At 37.0% G+C, this 19,528-nt stretch overlaps 1 protein-coding gene across 6 annotated transcripts in view; it reads right to left on the bottom strand.

The window, feature by feature from the left end:
* The window catches only part of Ntng1 (netrin G1), a 328,021-nt gene that overhangs the window by 49,897 nt on the left and 258,596 nt on the right, over positions 1-19,528 (bottom strand). Inside the window, exons 6-9 of one of the 6 annotated variants that reach the window (XM_041650992.1) lie at positions 14,154-14,219; positions 11,591-11,650; positions 4,897-5,064; positions 181-315 (exon numbers count right to left, since the gene is read on the bottom strand). The exons of 1 other annotated variant lie outside the window; for it this stretch is intronic. In XM_041650992.1, coding sequence (XP_041506926.1) covers positions 181-315; positions 4,897-5,064; positions 11,591-11,650; positions 14,154-14,219 — 429 coding nt within the window. The remainder of the gene's footprint in view (positions 1-180; positions 316-4,896; positions 5,065-11,590; positions 11,651-14,153; positions 14,220-19,528) is intronic. 4 more of the 6 variants (XM_041650998.1, XM_041651009.1, XM_041651016.1 and 1 more) reach the window with 4 other exon arrangements.

The following is a 19,528-nucleotide window of genomic DNA, read 5'->3' as shown; positions in this document are numbered from 1 at the left end:
GGGGAGCCAGTGGACAGCTGATAGATTACTCTCCTTCATGCAGGCTGGGGCACTTAGTAGCCTTTGGAGCTTATCAGCTGGTTGGGTCTTTTTCTGCTCTGAGATGCTGCACACACCAGCCTAGACAAGCGGAATCAGCCATGCTGCAGCAGGCAGAGGGCAGCTCCCACATTTACTTACGTTGACAGCCGTAGTGCCAGGAATTTCCTGGCAGACACTCATCACATTTAGGCCCTGTTGTTCCAGTCTTACACTCACAAAATCCTGAGCCATTACAACGATCATGGACTGAACCCAAAGGGTTACAATAACACTCTGTAGAAACAAGACAACACACAGGCTGGAGACACTTCTCATGGCTTAGAGGTTATCAACACAGGAGCTTCATTTACTTAGATGCATTCACTTACTTAGCGGAAGATGCCCATTAATGAAATGCTTTGGCAAGTCTGCCTATTTCAGGGCCATTTATTTACTTGCTCAGCCTTCCATGGCCTCGTTTCTATGATATGGGAGGAAAATATCTGAACCCTTCCAAGGAAATAAGACATCATGCTTTCACCAGTAACAGATCATAATGGAGTTTCCATTTGTTAGAGCATTTTTTAGATTGTTTAATGAATGTCATGAGAAGTGTGTATATCAAGGATAAATCAATATTCCATCAGTGTAAAACCTGTTTTAAATTATTCAAATGGGTTTATCTGCTACACTCAATATCTGAGAATGGCTGAGCATCTTCAAGTGCAATATGGGTGCACTTTACTCATTTAAAGGTAGTTTTGCTTCACGATCTGGGATGGTGCCTTAACTTATTCATGTAGAGCCTACTTTGAGATGAGCCCTTAGAGCTGGTATTTGCTGAGCATGATCACATAGCTTTTATGAACAACCATGAAAGACAAATAAATTTCATACTCCCAGATAAATCTCAACAAAGACAAACGTTGAGATATATATTTTTCATTGCAACTTTGTTCGCAGGGCAAAGTAACTTTCTTGCATAATAAAAATGATTCCTTGAGTCCTCACAGACTCTTGGCAGGGCATCTTAATGTCTGAACCTCTAGAGTGTTCAAAGCTGAAGTTGGAACTGGGAAACATCGTTCCCCCAGCTTGAGGCACTCGGGTGGTTTGTGGCAAGGGATTTCAGAACCGCTCTTCCTTTTCTTGCTCCCATGCTGCGAGATCTTGGCTGGGCTGCTATGGATTTCTGTTTCTCAATTTTTTTTAAGATGGATTCTTTATAATGTTCTCTTGCTCAAAATTAAAAGAAAATCATATAGTAACCCATTGACTGAAGCCCTGTGGAGTTTAGCTTAATTATAACTGAGCTCATATCACTGGCAATGAGACTTTGGAGTTATCATGATGAAGAGACCGGGAGGTTTTTGTTCGAACTTTGTCATTGAGACAAATGAAAATTTCTTCAAATGTTATGTAGTCAGTACTTAAAATTATGATTTATTTTGTATTAAGTCAGGTTTTTGAGCTAAACATTCTCATGAAACAAACATTTATAAAACTAACAATGTGGGGGGGGAGGCAAAAACAAAATTTCAAAACATTTCTTCTTTTCGTGGCTTGACTTGTATTTAATAACCAGGCTTTTGAAGTGGCATCTTCTATTCTAATGTATGCCTAGGAATAGTTTAAAATTTTCATGTTTGGACATTTGTGTTCACTGAGTTTGGGCTACACTGGAATGATTCTCACTTGATAAAATGTATCCATTGATGATGAGGCACTGCTATTTTGTAAGTCAATTAGTAGAATTATATCTGGGCATTATGGATCACATGCTGTTCCAGTTACTTCTCCTTGGTCAATAAGATAGGTTTTTAACAAAATTTAAAACTACATCTCCAACACCTAAACCATACTATGTTCCAGTGTTTGCTATAAGAAAGCTAGCAAATGAAATCTTAGTCAGGAAAATAAATGGCAAGGAGACATAAGCTTTTCCCTCCTTCACCTTGCACACAAATAATTCAGTTTTTCAGATGTGTGAAGCTCTATTCAGTGGTAGATGGGGAGTGAGGACTGCTGAAATGACGAGGAAAATACAGGCTGTCAGATTATGAAACAGCATAAAATACTTTGCACAGCTCAATTAAAGTATTATAGCTTTACAGTACAATTTCTTTATGGGCATTAAAATCATCTTGAGTTTCCTTTTGTTCTGTGTAAGTTACCTCTGATTACCTGATGCTGGGTTTCAAGGAGAATTAAAAATAATGCCTCCTAACTTTGAGATATGTTTAGTAGCAACTGCTAAGCCTCGTGTTTTTGATGCAAAGCTTATTAGGGGAATTATTAACAGTGATTACCCAAGGTCAGAAACCATGTGTCCTCGAGCATCAGAAGCACGCAAAGATGCCATCATGTAATTGTTGCATCATCAGGGGGAAATGTCATGCATCCCCAAAGACACGACTGTGTTTGGAGTTTGCATGAAAGCTGGGTAAATTCAACAATAGTAACTACAATGCAGCAATCACCATAGCAACACGAACTAGCATTGCATATCTGCCATAGTACAAGATGACTTTAAGATGTCTTGATAGACCTTGGGTAGATGAGAGATGTGAGATATTCCCTCAAAGTTGGGATACTGCATATAACTGCCAATTGCTAAAGAATTTGCAAGGTGTCTTTTGAAAAGCTTTTTTTTTAAATTTAGAGATGATGCAGATAGAATTTAAAGTATCTGAGATTAGTTCCCAGTGAGTGAGAATGACTTAAGCAAATATCCATTTGATTTCATTAGTTCTTTCTGTACTAATAGCATTAAAATTAGTTCTCAATTGCTATAGTAGGGCCTCACAAATTAAATATCCAATCTTCCTCTGCAATGTCTTTTTTTGCTTTGCTTTATTTAAAATATTTAAATTGAAACATTTTAATTTCATGTATTTTGTATTTAGAAAAAAACGGGTTAGGGTTTATTCCAGTATTCCTATTAACTTTATCTTTTCTGTTCTTCCTATATTTATAGCATGATGTTTATGTATTTTCACAAGTGGGATTTAGCAGAATATTTCCTGTGCTCAAAATTTCAGGCAGCTGTGCATCTTCTGGTTCTTATTACTATCCCTAAGTCTTTGTAATCCAAGTGTTGGAAAGGTAATTGGACTCCTGCTCATAAGATATCAGTGGGAGGGCTGCTGTCCTACAAGAAGCATACTAGAGTTAAAATCTAGGCATCTTTAGTTTTGCTAGCTGTTCCAGAGTGGTTAGGAGGGAGTGTTCAGTATGGAGTCAGGATGGTCTTTGCTAAGAGTGTGAAAGTTGGGTCAATATGTCTTTTTTTCAGGTATGAAAAAGGAAAAGTTTTTATTTATAATACTTACCCTACTATTTTGTTAATGAGAATTTTTGTCTTTTGTTTCTTTTTAAAGTTGCAGGTAGGTTAGTACATACTTTGCCGAATGTTTTTCCTGTCCACTTGCTTACAAACAAGCCAGGAGGGTTAAAGGACTTACCTAAGGCACACAGCTAGGGAATAGCAAGTTGGGACTTGAACCCAGCTCTCCAGCATCTAACTCCAGTGCTTTCTCCACTAATTCACAGATAACAAATAAGGAAGCACTTTGAAAAATAGAAAATACTGCAAACATAAACAGTATATTTGTGCATATTTGGTCCAAATAAACTCACAATAATACAGCTAATTAGTGATATTTGGCAAGAATCTCTGTGACTGTCACACCACAGGCAGAAAACAGGGATCCTAGACATATAGTTGAACTGGAAAACTGTTTCTTTTTCTTTCTAATGAAAAGATTACTTGTCAGTTTCCATCTTGTATGCTCTACTCTTCCAACTTACAAACTCCACTGAACCTTGTCTCTGTTGGAAACTTGGTCTTTAAGAATGGTGGCCTGTATAACTGCTGGTGTAGTAACAGACATCACGCTTCCAACAGTTGCATTTTCAGAGAACACTATAGAATGAAATCCCATTTATTGTTTTTCTATTAGGCTTTCTTCCTCCACTGTTTTCGAGGTAGGGTCTCATGCAATGCAGGCTGGTCTCCATTCACTATATAGCTAAGGCCTGCCTTAAAAATCCTGACATTTTTGCATTCATTTGCTACTTGTACAGATTACAAGTGTTCCCAGTCAAGCTTGCCTCCAGATCTCCTTCCTTAGCATCAGGTCCTTCTACAGAGAAAGTAGAAGCTTTTCAGAAAAGAAGGAACACGTGAGTGATCCTTTCCAGGTGAGAAGAATTAGTCACGGGCGAGGGATCTCCCATCCCAGAACTCTATTTTCTAGGGTTAATGTATCTTATAATCTAACAATATATAACCGGGAGAAGTTTTGAGAAATTGCTTGATCTTTGGGGAACAATAGAAAAATCCAATAAATGGAATTTCATTATTGTAGATGGAAAAGGTAGACAAACGTCTGCATTAGAACTTGCTAGTAGTTTTCAATTCTTATTGGCAACATTTTTATGTACCAATAGTTGTAGATCATCAATTATACTCAAATCTCTACCACAAAGCTTCATATCGAATATAGTTAATTATCATTTTAAAGGTTGAATGTACAATTTGAGGTGATTAGTATTTCATGCAAAAAAAGACAAAAGGAAGAAAGAAAAGAAAATGGAGAAAGAAAATTCGAATATTCTTAATTTCCTAAAGATGATTTCTCATGACATCATCTTTAATGTAACAATATTAGGATTCAAATTCTAACCCCCCTCCCGCACCAAGCATGAGTTTATCCAAATGCAAGCAAATTTTCAGTCTACTACAAGGATATTTGCTCCATTCATGATATTCATTCTGGTCAGCGATTTGCACATCACCAGCCTCTCAACCCTAGCCAGATCCCCATAGCTCCAAAGGCACAGAACAAAAGCTGAAATCATAATGGAACTGACCTATGCACACATTCTCATCGTCCAGCTGTGCGGAAGCATTTCTGAAGTAGCCCAGCCTGCATAACTCACAGTGCTGCCCTCTAGTGTTGTGTTTACAGCTCACGCAAATGACTGTGTTTAGCAGATCGATATAACTGCACCGATTGGAGTGGCCGAAGCATTCACAGTCTTGCAAGGAAGAACAGAAATGTATACAGAATGTATACAGCAGCAGAGAAATAGCACACTGCATGCTTGAGTGAAATGAGGGATGGAGAAAAGATGGTGGGGATGACATTACATATATGGGAACCAACAAAACACATGGTGACAACAGGAGGCTGTGACCGGCATGAAAGTAGTGGTTGTTTCAAGCAGGATAGAAAGGTCGGACAAACACCACTAAAGACTGTTAGTTCTTGGCAGACAGGATGAACAGAAGCATTTGCAGGTGCACACCTTTTAAAATTTAGGAAGAACTCAGTTTCAACTGATGCAAAAGTCTAATTTTGTACAAGAAAAACTTTACTGACTTTGCATCATTTCCCCCATTCTCCTGTCGTCTTTGCAATCCTAAAAAGAGGGAGGGAAGCATATGAGCAGCAGGTGTGTGGATCCGCTGACTCCCATGGCTCTTTTGTCTCACTTTTTTCTTCCTTGCTTGCTTGCCTGCTTTATAGACGTCATGGCAAGCTCATAAGGATTTCGGCAATGACACTATTCTTAATTTTGTTTTTTTGCCAATGTTAAGAGACTATGTCTTTCTTGTCTCTTTCAGGTCCAACACACAAGATTATGTGATACAGAAAAATGCAAAATATGGGGAGATTATTCCTATGGGTAAACACTTAAAATTTCTTTCTCTCAATCCTTACTATGTCTAGTACCAAAGAGGGATCAGAAACCTACTGTACCCCAGATTTACCTACCCTTTCTCTGTAAAATGTCAGAGATGACCATGAGGCTATAGGAGTGATTACAGTATGAACTACAGAGACATGAAGAGGATGGGAGCTGGGAGGGAATGAGAGTCATTAGATTTTTCTCTCTTGCATCTCAACCAACACAAGAAATTTCTTTAATCTAATTCAACCTTTAAGGATAAATGGTAAAGACAATACCTTTATTGGCATAAATAAATATTTAATAACTATCATAAAATTGGGAAGGACACTTCTATGGGAACCAAAGTATGGGAAATTGCCCGGTTGATATTTAAAAGAAAAGTGAACTGTGATTCTGCTAACTGTGTTTATCCATAAATACTCATCTTATTAATGTCTTATCTTTTATTTTACCCAATTATGAAGCTGAATAAAGTCACTATTTGAGCTCATTCATTCATTCTTTCATTCATTCCATATTTTATGGAAACAGCCTCAGAACTCTTATAGATGTTAATTTACTTTTTAACTTACATAAATCATTTTTAGAAACATAACACTTTAATTATCAGAGTGAAATGAGCATATAAATTAAGATAGAATAAGGAGAGATGACACATGTCTATATACATATATACTATATACTATATTTGCTGTGCTTCTACTTATCAGATCAGTGTATATTCATTGGCCAGAGATCTGGTTACTCCAATAGACACTGAGATCAGGGTCAAGATCCTGATGAAAAGAAATCCAATTTGGCTAGAAGCAGAGGAGGAAATGACACGGGAGGTGAGAAAAGGTAGAAGAGAGACATGGCAATGTCAGTAACTTGCTGAATTTAATTGCTTAAAAGAGAAGCAAGAACAAGGCAGGAAACCAGAAACCACATGGCTTCCTTGACTAGAGATTAGTTATATAGGTGTGTAGGGAATAGGGATGTGGATGAAAACAGGGAAGAACCAGGAGGAAGAAAAGGACCTAGAGAAGGGGTTTTGGAACTTCAATTTGAGAATGAAAGGATGGAAATCTATTTGAGTAGGTAACAAATGCCCTGTCAGTAACAATACCACTGATAGCAGTCAAGTTCTAGATCTTGAAGTGAACTGCATTGGAAACAAATTACCCAATCTACTATATCTTCATTCCTGTGATGGCACTAACTACTTGTGGGTCCTGTTTGAAAATCAAATTGTTAACTTGATAGGAGAATTGATAAAAGTTATTTAAGAAACCATAATCTACTAAACATGTACTATTATAAACATATTTCCAAGGGTAAGTGGATATTAAAAATCAAAGATCTTCTAGGAAGTAGGCTAATGATAACTTGATTTTTTAAGTCTTTCTAGACTGTTTCTGAGATGTTGACAAAGTTGCCTTCTCTGGCAATGATATATTTGAGAATATAAACTTATAATTTGAAAGTAATTTAAAAGAGACTTCAATAATACATAGATAAAATACTTTATATACATATATCAGTTATAACTGTGAGTTGATTAAGTTGTGTAGAATTTTGGTCTTGTTAATTTTTGTATGTGATGTTTTAATTTATTTGTAAGTATTTTTATAATAAAGTTAATAAAATTTTACAAAAAGAATTATTCGTCCATGATTATAATACTGTCCTATTATTTTTCAGTGATCTATGAATTTACCATCCTTTACTAATTCCCTACTCAAGCAGAGTCCATGAATAATCTCTAATGATACAATTTGAGTTGTAATTCTGATTAAAAGTCCCAAGATCAGATAATAATTGTTTGATAATTCCTTAGTTCTCCAATTCACTGACCTACCACATCTTCTTGTCTTTTCTTGTGAATCGCAGAATCTAAGGAACCTTCTTATAATCTCACTTTCTTCTATCAATTCTACTATACTCTTCCACCCTACTCAGTCTCCTGGGAAAATTAAGGATTAAATTAAATTCTCTACCTTACCATGCTGAAATGGAAGCAGCCACACATGGATGGGAATATATTCTCCAACTATTTTGAAACAAATTTCATTGAGGTTTATGTTCATTCACTACAGCTGAGTCTTCTGGGGTCCCTGACAGTCCTTCCCATTACCACTCTATGTTGGATTTTCTTCTCCCTTACCCATTGTTTATGTGATTGTTTTATATATTTGTTTTTTTTTTGTCTTTGTACTTTAAATGTCTCAGAGTTTAAGTCCTTGGAACTTTATGGTTTTTAGATGTACCCTTAATATTTTTTAAGAGTTAAAAATCTATCTATATGTAGACTTTAAAAACATCTATATGTAGAGGACTCCAAAATACTATTTTACATCCTGAACCAGCTACCTAGTTAGTGAGACTTCGTTCAGATGCATATCTTGCATGCAGCAACCTTCTCACCATCTCTGTCAAGACCCTTCACTAACAAATTTTAGATGCTTGAATCTGAGCTGTTGGGGTCCCTTCCTAATCATGCTGCTCAGCAGATGGCTTCATCTCAAGATGTAAAAACTACATCCTTCCAACTATATCCACTGCTTAGGTTGAAATTCCAGGGTTGTCCTTGGTTCCTCCCCCGCCCCTTACAACCAACAGATGAATTGATCCACTGGCTATGCTTTTATATTTGTGACAAAGATGGCCTCTTCTTTCCATCATTGCCGTCTCATCCTTAGTTCAGATAACACCACCCCCATTATTGTCATCATCTCTAAGCTGCCCTTTCAGGCAGTGAGAATGACCCAATGATAGGTCATATTAGACCAGGCTACCTCACTCTTCACAGTTCTAATGGCTTCCCATCTCATTCATAAAAGAAAGCTCCCTGATTCCTAAGTTTACCAGCCCTTGACTTCTGGGCTTTTTCCACTTTCTTCCTCACTTGCTGCAGGATCCCTCCTTATAGCCTTTAAAACACACCCAGCACATCTCAGCAACCACACTGTCTGTCAGCTAGGTTGAACACATTCCTCTCCAGACATCTCTGCAAACATTATCCAGCACCTGTTTCCCCAGTCCAGTTTCTGAGTCAAGTCCCAGGCCAAAGAAAATTCTCTCGGTACTTTATCTGAAATAAGAGCCCCTCTACTTAAACACCCTCATCTTCCAATTTCTTAATCCTCTGTGATGTTTTTCTTAGCACTTCTAATGCCTGAAAATTGCTTTTAAAATGTAGGTTTCACTCTACATTCAGTGTAAACACGTGTGTCCACACTATGCCTGCTTTGTTCCCAGCTATAACCACAGAACTTAAAGCATTGCCTGACATATGCGAATCACTCAGAAATCCTATTGAATGAGAAAATAAATGAGTGAATGATGATCCCAAATCACCCTCCCTTGGGAGACAGAGAAGACACAGAAGAAAGTTTCTTTGAATTTATTCTTTTACCATTCAAATCCCAAGAGAGTCTGACTGTATCCTGCACATTAAACGATTTAGGAAAACAGCAGCACACAATAAGATATAACCGAGTTAGTGATTCGATTAGCTGAGTGAATACATCTATGTACAGGCCAGTTTAGGAAGAAAAAAAGCAGGTTTCTGCAAATTGTTGTGCCTCTATGTTTTTAAATTTCAAATCACGTTGTAATGTATAATCCGATAGGCAAAACAGAGCTAAAGTCTTGAGAGCACACATACGTGAGTACATGGTGTGGTGGGGCAAGCACAGGCAACCAATTTATCAAGATTCTCCTGTAGCAGGCACCTTATGGGAGGAGGTAAAGTGAAAGAGGTCAAGCCATACGTGAGTGTGATTGACACTTGGAGCCAAATATTTTGTTGGGTTGGACTCTTTTTGCACTGTAGGAAATTTAGAAGCATCACTAGCCTAAGAAACAGTAGAAAACCCTAACGTGCAACAATCGAATGTGTTTTCGGCCATGGATTAGTTATCTGCTCAGAAGATATTGTATTTACACCTACAATTATGTCTAGATCTATAATATATATGGTGTACGTTCCATCATGCAAGGTGCGTATGATAATGAGGTACTTCTTGGTGGCCACTTAGCACTAGGGCAGGCTAGAGATGCTTCAGGAAAGAAGAGAGCTCAAAGTTGACTTTCTATGGCAACGGAGACCCATGCCCCTCTGAAGTTTTCCACAAGGATTCATCTGACTGACACTGGGTGTGGAAGACCTCAGCGGATAGGAATCACAGGAAAATGAAAAATCGGAGACAAAGTCAATTGAAGAAAAAATGACATCAGGAAGAAGAACAGATTGCATTTTCCTTCTATGTCTTTTTTTCTTGTTGTCTTCATAATTATAATAATACATCACCCATGTGATTATAACAATGACAACAAAATACACCCTAGGTGTATTTTTTTTTTCAAGCAAGGAAAGCCTATTCAGATTAAAAGCTATTGATCAGGCATTCACATAGAAAAAATGGGGAAAGTCACTTTAGAAAAAAGGCAAAGGAATAACAATTGTGGGAACTCTTTTTCTTTCATTGATTTAACAGTATGGCATTTCCTCTGAGGTCTTTCCCACAAAGGCAATGAAGAAACTCTAGAATTCTTTTTATTTCTATTCACTCAACTCTGCCTTGCCTCCTTATACAGCCGCTGAGCATCTTCTGAACATTTTTAATGATAAGTCTCTATTAGTGGGCTTTTTCCTGCTTCTGGAATGTGTTTGCCACTAATTAGTGCTCTGACCTCAAGAAATTAGAGGACACAGAGTCAAACTCATGTCAAGAGGCCCTTTGTAGACTGAGCATAAAGGTGAACAAAAGGGCACCAGTCCCCTCTGTCTTCTTCCTCCTTTATCTCTTTTGTTCCATTCCATAGATTTGCATAGCATGAATGGGGACTCTTTCTATCATACTTTCCTCTAATCACTGCTTTCCTCAAATCCTCCACCTGGATGCATGTCCCTCCAAAGAGAATCTTCAATATTCCCAGGTCAAAGTACATCTTGAGGCATGAAGATATCATTTAAATACTATCATTTTCCATTCATTTTTTTTTTGCCTATTGACCAACTTTTTTCTTTTCCCTATATGCTTCCAATATAAATTCAGCATTGGCTGCAATCTTGAAAACAGCCAAATTCATTCTGTAAGAAGAAAGCTCTCTGGGTATTTTACCAAGAAGATTATATCAAGTTCAGATTTTTGTTAAGACGAGTTCCATGGAAGGTAAAATAAGAAACAAGGAGGAAGACATATGCCCAACAGCGAAGACTGGAAAACAAGACACACCTGTTACAGAGGACATTTAAAAGGAATTGGTGAAGAAATAAAAACATGGTCTTCATGTTTCCTGAAAAATCTTCATTCTGTGAATGACAAATGCTAGCTAGACTGGGCTATTCATGACTTACAGATGAGCAAACTGCTCATTTTAATGTAAAGAAAGTGACAGGATCAATACTTAATCAAGACCAGATCTTCATGGATATTTTTCACATTCGTTAAAAACCATGTTTGGAATCAAAAACTCTGTGTCATTTCCTTTGTCACAAAGTGAAATGGGCACCATATAGAGTCTGCCTTCTGGCTTCCTTGAGACTTTTCTTATTTTCAATACAAAGCAGCATAAGAGTTAGTGTTTTCAAATTCCTGATCTACCAGAGAACCTAAACTATCATAATTCCTACTCATTCATTAGTTTTTCAGAAAACAAAATTTGCAGCATCTTCAATTGCAGTTGAATTTCTGAGTGAAGCCATTTTTTTTTTATATATATATAGCGTTCTCAGTCCTCGTTGGTGCATAGGCTGGGATCAGTCAACATGCCTCACCGATAAGCTGATGGGTACACTTCACAGATATTCCAGATTCATACAGTGCAATGTTTCACAACACATAACACCATGAGATCACTGTATGAATCCAAGAATTCCTACCTCGCTTGTGGTTTGCAACTTGAACAGAAGAAACTGTTGACAAAGCTAATTTGGGAGCAACTGCATAGGTTTAAAAAAATGAACAGCAAATTAGAAACAGCGAAACGTTCAAACTGTAGTTAATACCTTATTACCAACCCACTTTTTGGAGCCCTACGTGAAGAGAATATTCATATAGTTTCTTCCTGGAAATCTGTTGCAATTACAAGGAAGGCTTCTATTTGACTGAAAATGGTTCAACATCATCATTAGTTAGCGGGAAGGAGAAATAACATTAAAATAGAGTTCAGCGAGCAAAGCTTATCCTCATCACAATATGGATGTTAGGATCCCTGAATGTCCCACTTCACAGGTAGCTGTTGTATCATTGGGGTAATGAGCAACCTCAATGAATCAGTTTACTGTTACTCTGTCGACATATCAGCTAGGCCATTTGTCGTTGTTGAACTGACTAGACAGCACAGAACGAAGTCACATGGCCAATCATTCAGCAGTATTCAGAGTTACCTTGAACATGGATCCCTCTAACAATTGCGATTTCCTCTTTGTGTGTATTCCATTTGTGCCGTGTACTTTGTTAATGATTGGGTTGTCTCTCTAAGGAAGCCTGCTGTTTCTTTTCCATGAAAAGATTCATGATGAGTTGCTTGTGTAAATAACAACAGCACAAGAACAACAAAAAAATCCCCCAAACCAGAATAGGGGCTAGGGGGTCTTTGCAGATGTTGGCAAGAAAAAAATGATAATTCCACAGAACTGACCTCTGCTAGACAGCATTCCATTTATTAGTATTTCAATTTTAAGCTCTTAATTCAGCTGCGTTACACTTTAAAGCAGATTCATTTGAATTCCTTATCCGAATCCCAAAAAGTACAATTGACTTTTCCTAGTGATATTTCTGAAAATTTTTGTCCCAAGACAGCAAAAAACATAGTAAAATATTCAAATGGGTCCATTTCAGGATTGGAACAAAGCATTATCTTATTCAGCTGAAGACTCACTGCAAAGAAGTACTAAGCCTTAGGTCCTTTCTTGCATGTTTGTTGCACTTCTGAATTCAGTGGGAAATACTGCGCACCATTTCAAAGATGTTCTCAGGGAACATGCCAAGGAATAAAGCCACTAAGACTCCCCCCAGTCCTCAGAGAATTGTACTAGCAGGGACTTGCATGGTCTGTATTTATTCTTCCACATATGTACCCAGAAACTTGAAGAAATTCATTTAGAGCAGATGATTAAGGTAATTCTATTTGCTAGTAATATATGTATCTAGGACAGTCTCAATTTCATCACTGATAGTGGACTGAAAATGCAGCCCTTCCAATTTGACTCCTCAACAAATTGCTAATATATTTTGTTTTGTTTAGTAGCTATTTCCTGGTTCCTCCTTTTGCTCATTTCCTCCTCCATCTGTATTCATTAGAGTTCAAAAGGAACATCCTGTCTATAACTAAGGAAGGCAGAAGTCAGTGATGAGTGTTTTATTTTTGGAGAAAGAAGGCAAAAAAACACTGTTTTCTATTGAGATGAGCTCCTATTTATATACAAACGCATGCACATATAGGCGAGATGTCAGTGTGAATCTAACATTACCTTGCAGCCTAAGGAGTTCATCATTCATTTTAAAAGTTCTATTTGTTTCTACATAATCCTGTCAGTTCCTCACTCCCACTTCCCTGCTCTTCCATTCTCTACTTCTTTCTCTCTCCTTCTACTTCTCCCCTTTCCCTTTCCTTCCTCCATTACTCCCTCCCTTCCTCCTTTTTTCCTTCCTTCCTTCCTTCCTTCCTTCCTTCCTTCCTTCCTATATCAGCAGTCATAAAACAATTACTATTCTTAGAACAGACAGAAACCAGGAAAAATTTAAAAACTGGTTAAAAAAAAGAAGAATGTTCATTGGTAAAGGAGATGGAGGGGTGGAGAGGTAACCAAACAAGAAAATTTATTAGAATGTGTATGTATGCATTATCATAGATATGTGAGAAAGAGAAGAGAGGGAAACAGAAGCAGAGAAGAGAGGCAGAGGGAGGGATGGAGAGAGAAAGAGAGAGAGAGAGAGAGAGAGAGAGAGAGAGAGAGGCAGAGACAGAAAAAGAGAGAGAGAGAACCAAAGTTTTCCAAGTCAATATAGAGCAACAGTAAAAGAAAATAGACCTACTGGGAGTTTTAGTGTTGCGTTTATCTATTTATCTTGACCCTCAAAACAATGGAAGCACCAGTGATTTACTTAAGAAAAGTCAAAAGGGAAGGAAGGAGCTTGTGGTGCCCATAAATTTTTAAGCTGTGATGACAACTAAAGTCTAGGCTTTTTGGGACGCTATCAACGTTAATTTGTTCAAGACTTATAAATTCTGTGCTGTCTCACCCATATCCTCCAGTCCCTCTTTACTCCAATATTGTCAGGACAATCTTCATGTTAGAAAAAAAAAGATTCAAATTATGATTAGTTCAAAGACAAGGCATCCATGGTAATGCTCTATTTAGTGTTAAGCTGGTATGTAGGATCTTTTCCCCCAAACACGGGATTTTTTTTTTTATCAGTAGGAATTTTAGATGCTCCTACCTTGTTTTGGGTTAGAAACCTCAAGGGAAGAAATATTCGGCCATATCCTATTATACTTTGGAGGAGCTGCATGCATCGGGAGAAACCAGGGCATGTTATTTCCAACTACGTTGTCATTTGGGCTAAACAGAAATATATCTATATGGACAAAGACACCAACCACATGCCTGTTTTTTAACTTGGTTGTGATGCACCTAAACAAAACATGACTTCCACACCAAACAAGAACAAGCAATTGATGACTCCCAAAACATTGAATGGACATTATTTTTATAGCTACTTCTTTAATAAAGGTTTGTATTTACTTTGGAAATAAGTAGAGTGTTCTTACACAAATAACCAAATAGGGACTTCAGCAATCCAAACTGATATGTAAAACTGGAGCCTGAAGCTAGAAGATAACACTAAAGAAATCATTTCTCACTTGAAGTTTCCATTCTACTCAATTTATATTTACAGATATGGACTGGTTGCATTAGTCTTTCATGAGAGATCCACTGTGGTATATTTTAAGTGTGAGCCATTATCTCTGACAGGAAGTAGATCTATTTCCTGTTTTTATGCATGCAATTTCTCAGAGAAGGAGAGAAGGAATTACTGATGTCTTGCTAAAGGGTCTTCCAATCACTCCTAAGCCTTGTATTTATGGGTATATTTTCATGATATTTTTCCTTGAAATACATTTCTAAAGTTACTTGTTATAAACAAGAGATAATTGAATTGAGGGCATGATTTTATTTAAAAATATCAATTCTGCTTTCGGTTGTAAAGCCTCAAATACTATGCGGAAGGGAAGAAACCCTCCACGTTTAAGACTTGTTGATCTGAATCTGGCAGTTTTGTTAAGTGCAAAGATCAAGGCTAGTAAAGCAGCTCTTTCATGATTGAATCTCATTCATTAAAGCCAGCTTGGAGACACATCTCTTGTGTGTCATCCTTTGGGATCACCCAGTCAGTCCTCAGGGCAGCTGTGACTCTGTCTTGCCTCTGCGCATTACTATGGGTGATCCTGACGTCTCATTGATAACGTGTCTTGGAATGAGTTTTAGTACTGCTTGTTAAAATTTCATAGATCTCCTTTTGGTCTCCCTGATTAGATTAGATCTCTTCAAAGATGGACAAAGCCTTTGAGAGACCTTCGGTAAGTATCTAATAATTGAGGAATTGATATCAAGTGGCTGGGCTACTGTAAGCAGGTATTACCAGATTGTTTCCTCCATCATTAGATTATAGCAAATAACATTCTTGCAAGACATGGAACGTTCATATTACTCTGACTAACTTGTTGGGAAAGCTAATCTCACAGACCCACTGGTGCCACAGCTTTGCCCTCCTCTGGTTTCACGCACGTGGATGCACAAGCAAAGAAAACCTTTGTATTACTATGGCTATCAAAATTTATGACTAGAGAAACAATGTCATATTTTCTGCATTTCTATCTGCGCTTTGTTAAATAATCAAATACTTGGCAACATGCATGCCAAACAGATTGGGGATTCAGAGGTTGCAGACTTCCATTTCATCATGCTGATCCTAGGTAGGTACTGATTTAGTGGAATAAGTCTGATTGCTTTTGATGATCGGCTTTGGGAAGCTGTGCATTTACATTTTGAGAGAGTTATGCCAAAATAGTTTATTTAAAATATTTCACTTAACTAGTTTTATTTTAGTTACTTGTATTGTTAGCACCAAATTTAGTATTAGTTTCGTGAGAGACAAATAAAGGCCATAAAGAGGGGAAGTGTTGAGAACTGTAATGCTTAGTATTTAATGACTGCGCCTTGATGAAATAAACATGGCCATCTAATTTATTATTCTATTAATAGATTTTTATTAAGAATTTTAAGAAATTCTTCAGGCATAATAGTGCATGCCTATAATCTGAGAACCTGGGAGCTAAAGACTTGAAAGTTTCTATGCAATAAATCTGAGCCTAGCTGCATAGTGAACCCTAGGCCAGCTGCAGGCTATGAAGTGGAAGGCTGTCCTAAAGAATGACAGAAATTTAAGCAATTTTATAACAGTTCATAAGTACATTTTAGCAACTAATTTCATGAATTAAATTTTATTCCCTATTTGAATACATTAGATGTCTATTTTAATTTAGGTAGGTCTTTTCTTAGTTTTTGTGATTTTTTTTTTCTAGGAATTTGAGATTGTAGTTTATCGGTCTTTCTTGAACTTAAAAAAAAAAGTATCGATAATTTACCTGACCTGTACGGGATTCACAAGGTGGACAGTCATTATTATCTGTTCCCTGACTATAATTCTGCATAGAATATCATTTATCTCCCCCATATTGTGTCACTAAGATAGCCTCTTGGGCAATGGAAATCGTTGTTGCCTGAAAATATAATTAGAGATATTTTCCCCCTAATAGCTGTTGTTATGTAGGGTTGCTAGCCTTCCTGAACGATGGACAACTCCTTATACCAATCATCCAATGGGGTAAATAGTATATGCTATGTGTTCTTTTCAGAGAGTAAAAGCATCCTGAGAAATCGGTATTAATATCCGTGGCTTCCAAACTCAAATATCTGGTTACTGTCTATTCATATGTGTTTACATATATGGTCAAACACAAGATTTTAAAAAACTTGATATTGCATCTTAAATTTTAAAAAATACCTTGTTTTATAATTTCATGGTCAGCTTAGAAAACAATAAAAATTATCATATTACTCTCTTATTCTTTTGCTTCTTTTAATAACCTGGCATTAAGTTAAAGATTCAATAAATAATAACAAACACTTAATTCCCTGAAGTAAATTAGGCTCATTGGAAAGTGTACAGATAGCATAACTGAGATGCATTCCATCTTATCAAATCCAAATGTAATGAAGCCTCTGAGAATTCTTAACCATTGGGTAACTTGTTACAAATAGAAAAACGGTGCAGACAGCACAGTCTTACAGTACTCCAAAAGAACTTGTACTGTATTGGGAAAACCGCTGCAAATTTATTGATTTCATTTTATTCTCCAATCAGCTAGGAGAATTTCTAGCTCTTCAGAATGGTACTTCATTATGAGGCAAGTGGCCCTGAGAGTCATAAGATGAGGAATTCTGGTCTCAGCTGTACCACTTATGAGCGATCTGGCTCTTAATTGGCCAGAATTCCATTTTCCTTATACCTAAGACAAAGATGCTGGACAAGTAGCCTCCAAGATTTCTTTCAGCTGACGAGTGTGTCACTCCAGTGGCTCCCTCGTGGTTTAACAAGGTCATGCTGAAGCTTATGGAAGCATGAAACCTAATGGGATAACACATTTGCTCTTTAGAGATCCCTCCATGAGAGGATATGACTGCTGTATGCTTTGGTTGCGGGCCCTTTCACTCCCAGAGGAACACCTTCATCAGAGCTTAAGAAGCATTGCGGGAAAGAGATCATCATTTGCAGATGGTCAAACACTCAGGAATAAACTTCAGGGACACTGGGTCATATGGGACAATAGACTGAAGTCTCACTATGCTACCTCCTTAACTGGACTTCACAGACGCCTATGTACATGATAAGGAGAACATAACATACATAGCACAAAAGGCATCTTTAAAGATAAGTGATGTGTTGATATCAGAAATATACATAGGTTACAATTACCCTATTGTTATTTTAGATTTCAAATTATCTATTAAGAGCCTAGAAAATAGCTATTAAGGGGAAATTTATATAAAATATGGTACACATAAGCAGAGCTCAGGCCAGACCTCAAATTCTATCACTTTATAAGTTCTTAATTTCTCTAAGTTTCCTGATTGGTAAAATGGAGAAAATGGTGTTACATGTTATAGACGCTGCATGGCACTGAGTATCCAGTAGCTATTAGTATGGAAATGGAGATCAATAATATAGTATAAATGTTCTTCCAGACTCAGTATGGAGAGGGATTCACTCCCCTATTCTTTTTTAGTCTTCATTTTCCCCAAAGCAAGTTATTCTGATCTGCATAAGGCTCATGAACATGTAGTTTGCTCTAGAGATAATCTGCTTCTAGATGGTGTCAATGAACTCTTCTGTTCAGAATGACAAGTTATCTCCAAAACTCTGATAAATATTAGATTTCAGCCTTTCACAATATAAGGATGGTAATATCCACATTTCTGTTTAAAAACTCATTAGCTTAGCAAATGATTCAGATATGTTGTTTTTCTGGATTCTTTTTGTTAATACAATCCTTGTGAGAAATTCTAAAACAATTTGGCTCTAACACTTGAAATCCATTTTCATGAAATAGAAAAATTGAGATTCATGTTATAAAAATGAGAATCAGAAAGAACATTTTCTCTCTCTTTTGTTTCCCAAGGAAAAGTATCTGCACTGTAAATTGAAGAAAAAAAAAACCAACCATGTTAGAATTGCTAAAACCGACCATCTAGTGCCTACACCTTAGTGAATCAAGCTGAAAAGCAATCTTGAAGCAGAAACTAAAGACTTTTGATTGATATAATCAAGTTTTGAAGGTAAGATTGCCATAAAATATTCTGTCATGTGATATTCACTAAGCAGAAAAGGAAAGTGAGTTTCAGTTCACTTGTGGACAGTCTTTAAGGACTGGGTAAACTGACCATTCTTTCCAATCAAGGAACAAATATACTGACGTTTTTCTAGAATATTCATCATATACTATCTTGTACTATGGTGCTCTAAATAACTCGGAAGCTACTGCTAAGGGCATGGTGGAAGGTTCAAGGTAGGAGTTGGAAACTAGTCATTATTTGATTCATGTGTAAGGTAAGTTAGATGAGTTGTTCTTCCAATATATTAATAGCACTAATGTTAATATAATCTTTTGGTTTAGAAACACCACCATAATATAAGCTGTTACTGGAAAGATGCTGGTGATCCTTCATTAAGCACATGTCCAAGGGAATATGAAGGGTAGATTGGCTGGGAATAATACCACAGGGCCAATCTGTATTTATATAATCATTGCTAGTATTCCATGGGAAATCTTCAAAAGGCAGTATGGATGTTCATTGAAAGTGCCTATGGAAGATCTCAAAGCTCTTCAGGAGAAATTCTCTTGAATGTAATCTTGCCTACTTCCAAGACACACAGCATCATTAAGCTTATGAAAGGAGAAATGAATTTAATGTCATAGTAGAAGGCCTCTCCTTGGGATGATACAGTTACCTGCATTTTACTGAAAAATGATAAAAAGATTGGTTTATTCTCAAGGAGTATGTGTAAGCATCTTACATAATTTGCATAGCTCACATACTCACATCTATAGTAGCCCAGAATTTATATACTCACATTCTGCTAAGTCTATTGGGAAGTTGTATGTAGAGGAACCACATGCTTTATTGGGGCAAAGGTTTGTGATCCTCTGTCCTCATTCACCATGCTTGTATCTTCTGCTGACAGCACAGCGA

Source organism: Microtus oregoni, unplaced genomic scaffold (assembly GCF_018167655.1).
Source record: "Microtus oregoni isolate MIOR12 unplaced genomic scaffold, Mior012 000000F_ref0000247, whole genome shotgun sequence".
In the NCBI taxonomy this organism is placed as follows: Eukaryota; Metazoa; Chordata; class Mammalia; order Rodentia; family Cricetidae; genus Microtus; species Microtus oregoni.
The sequence above is the reverse complement of the archived record's forward strand: the minus strand, read 5'-3'. Positions and strand labels throughout refer to the sequence as shown.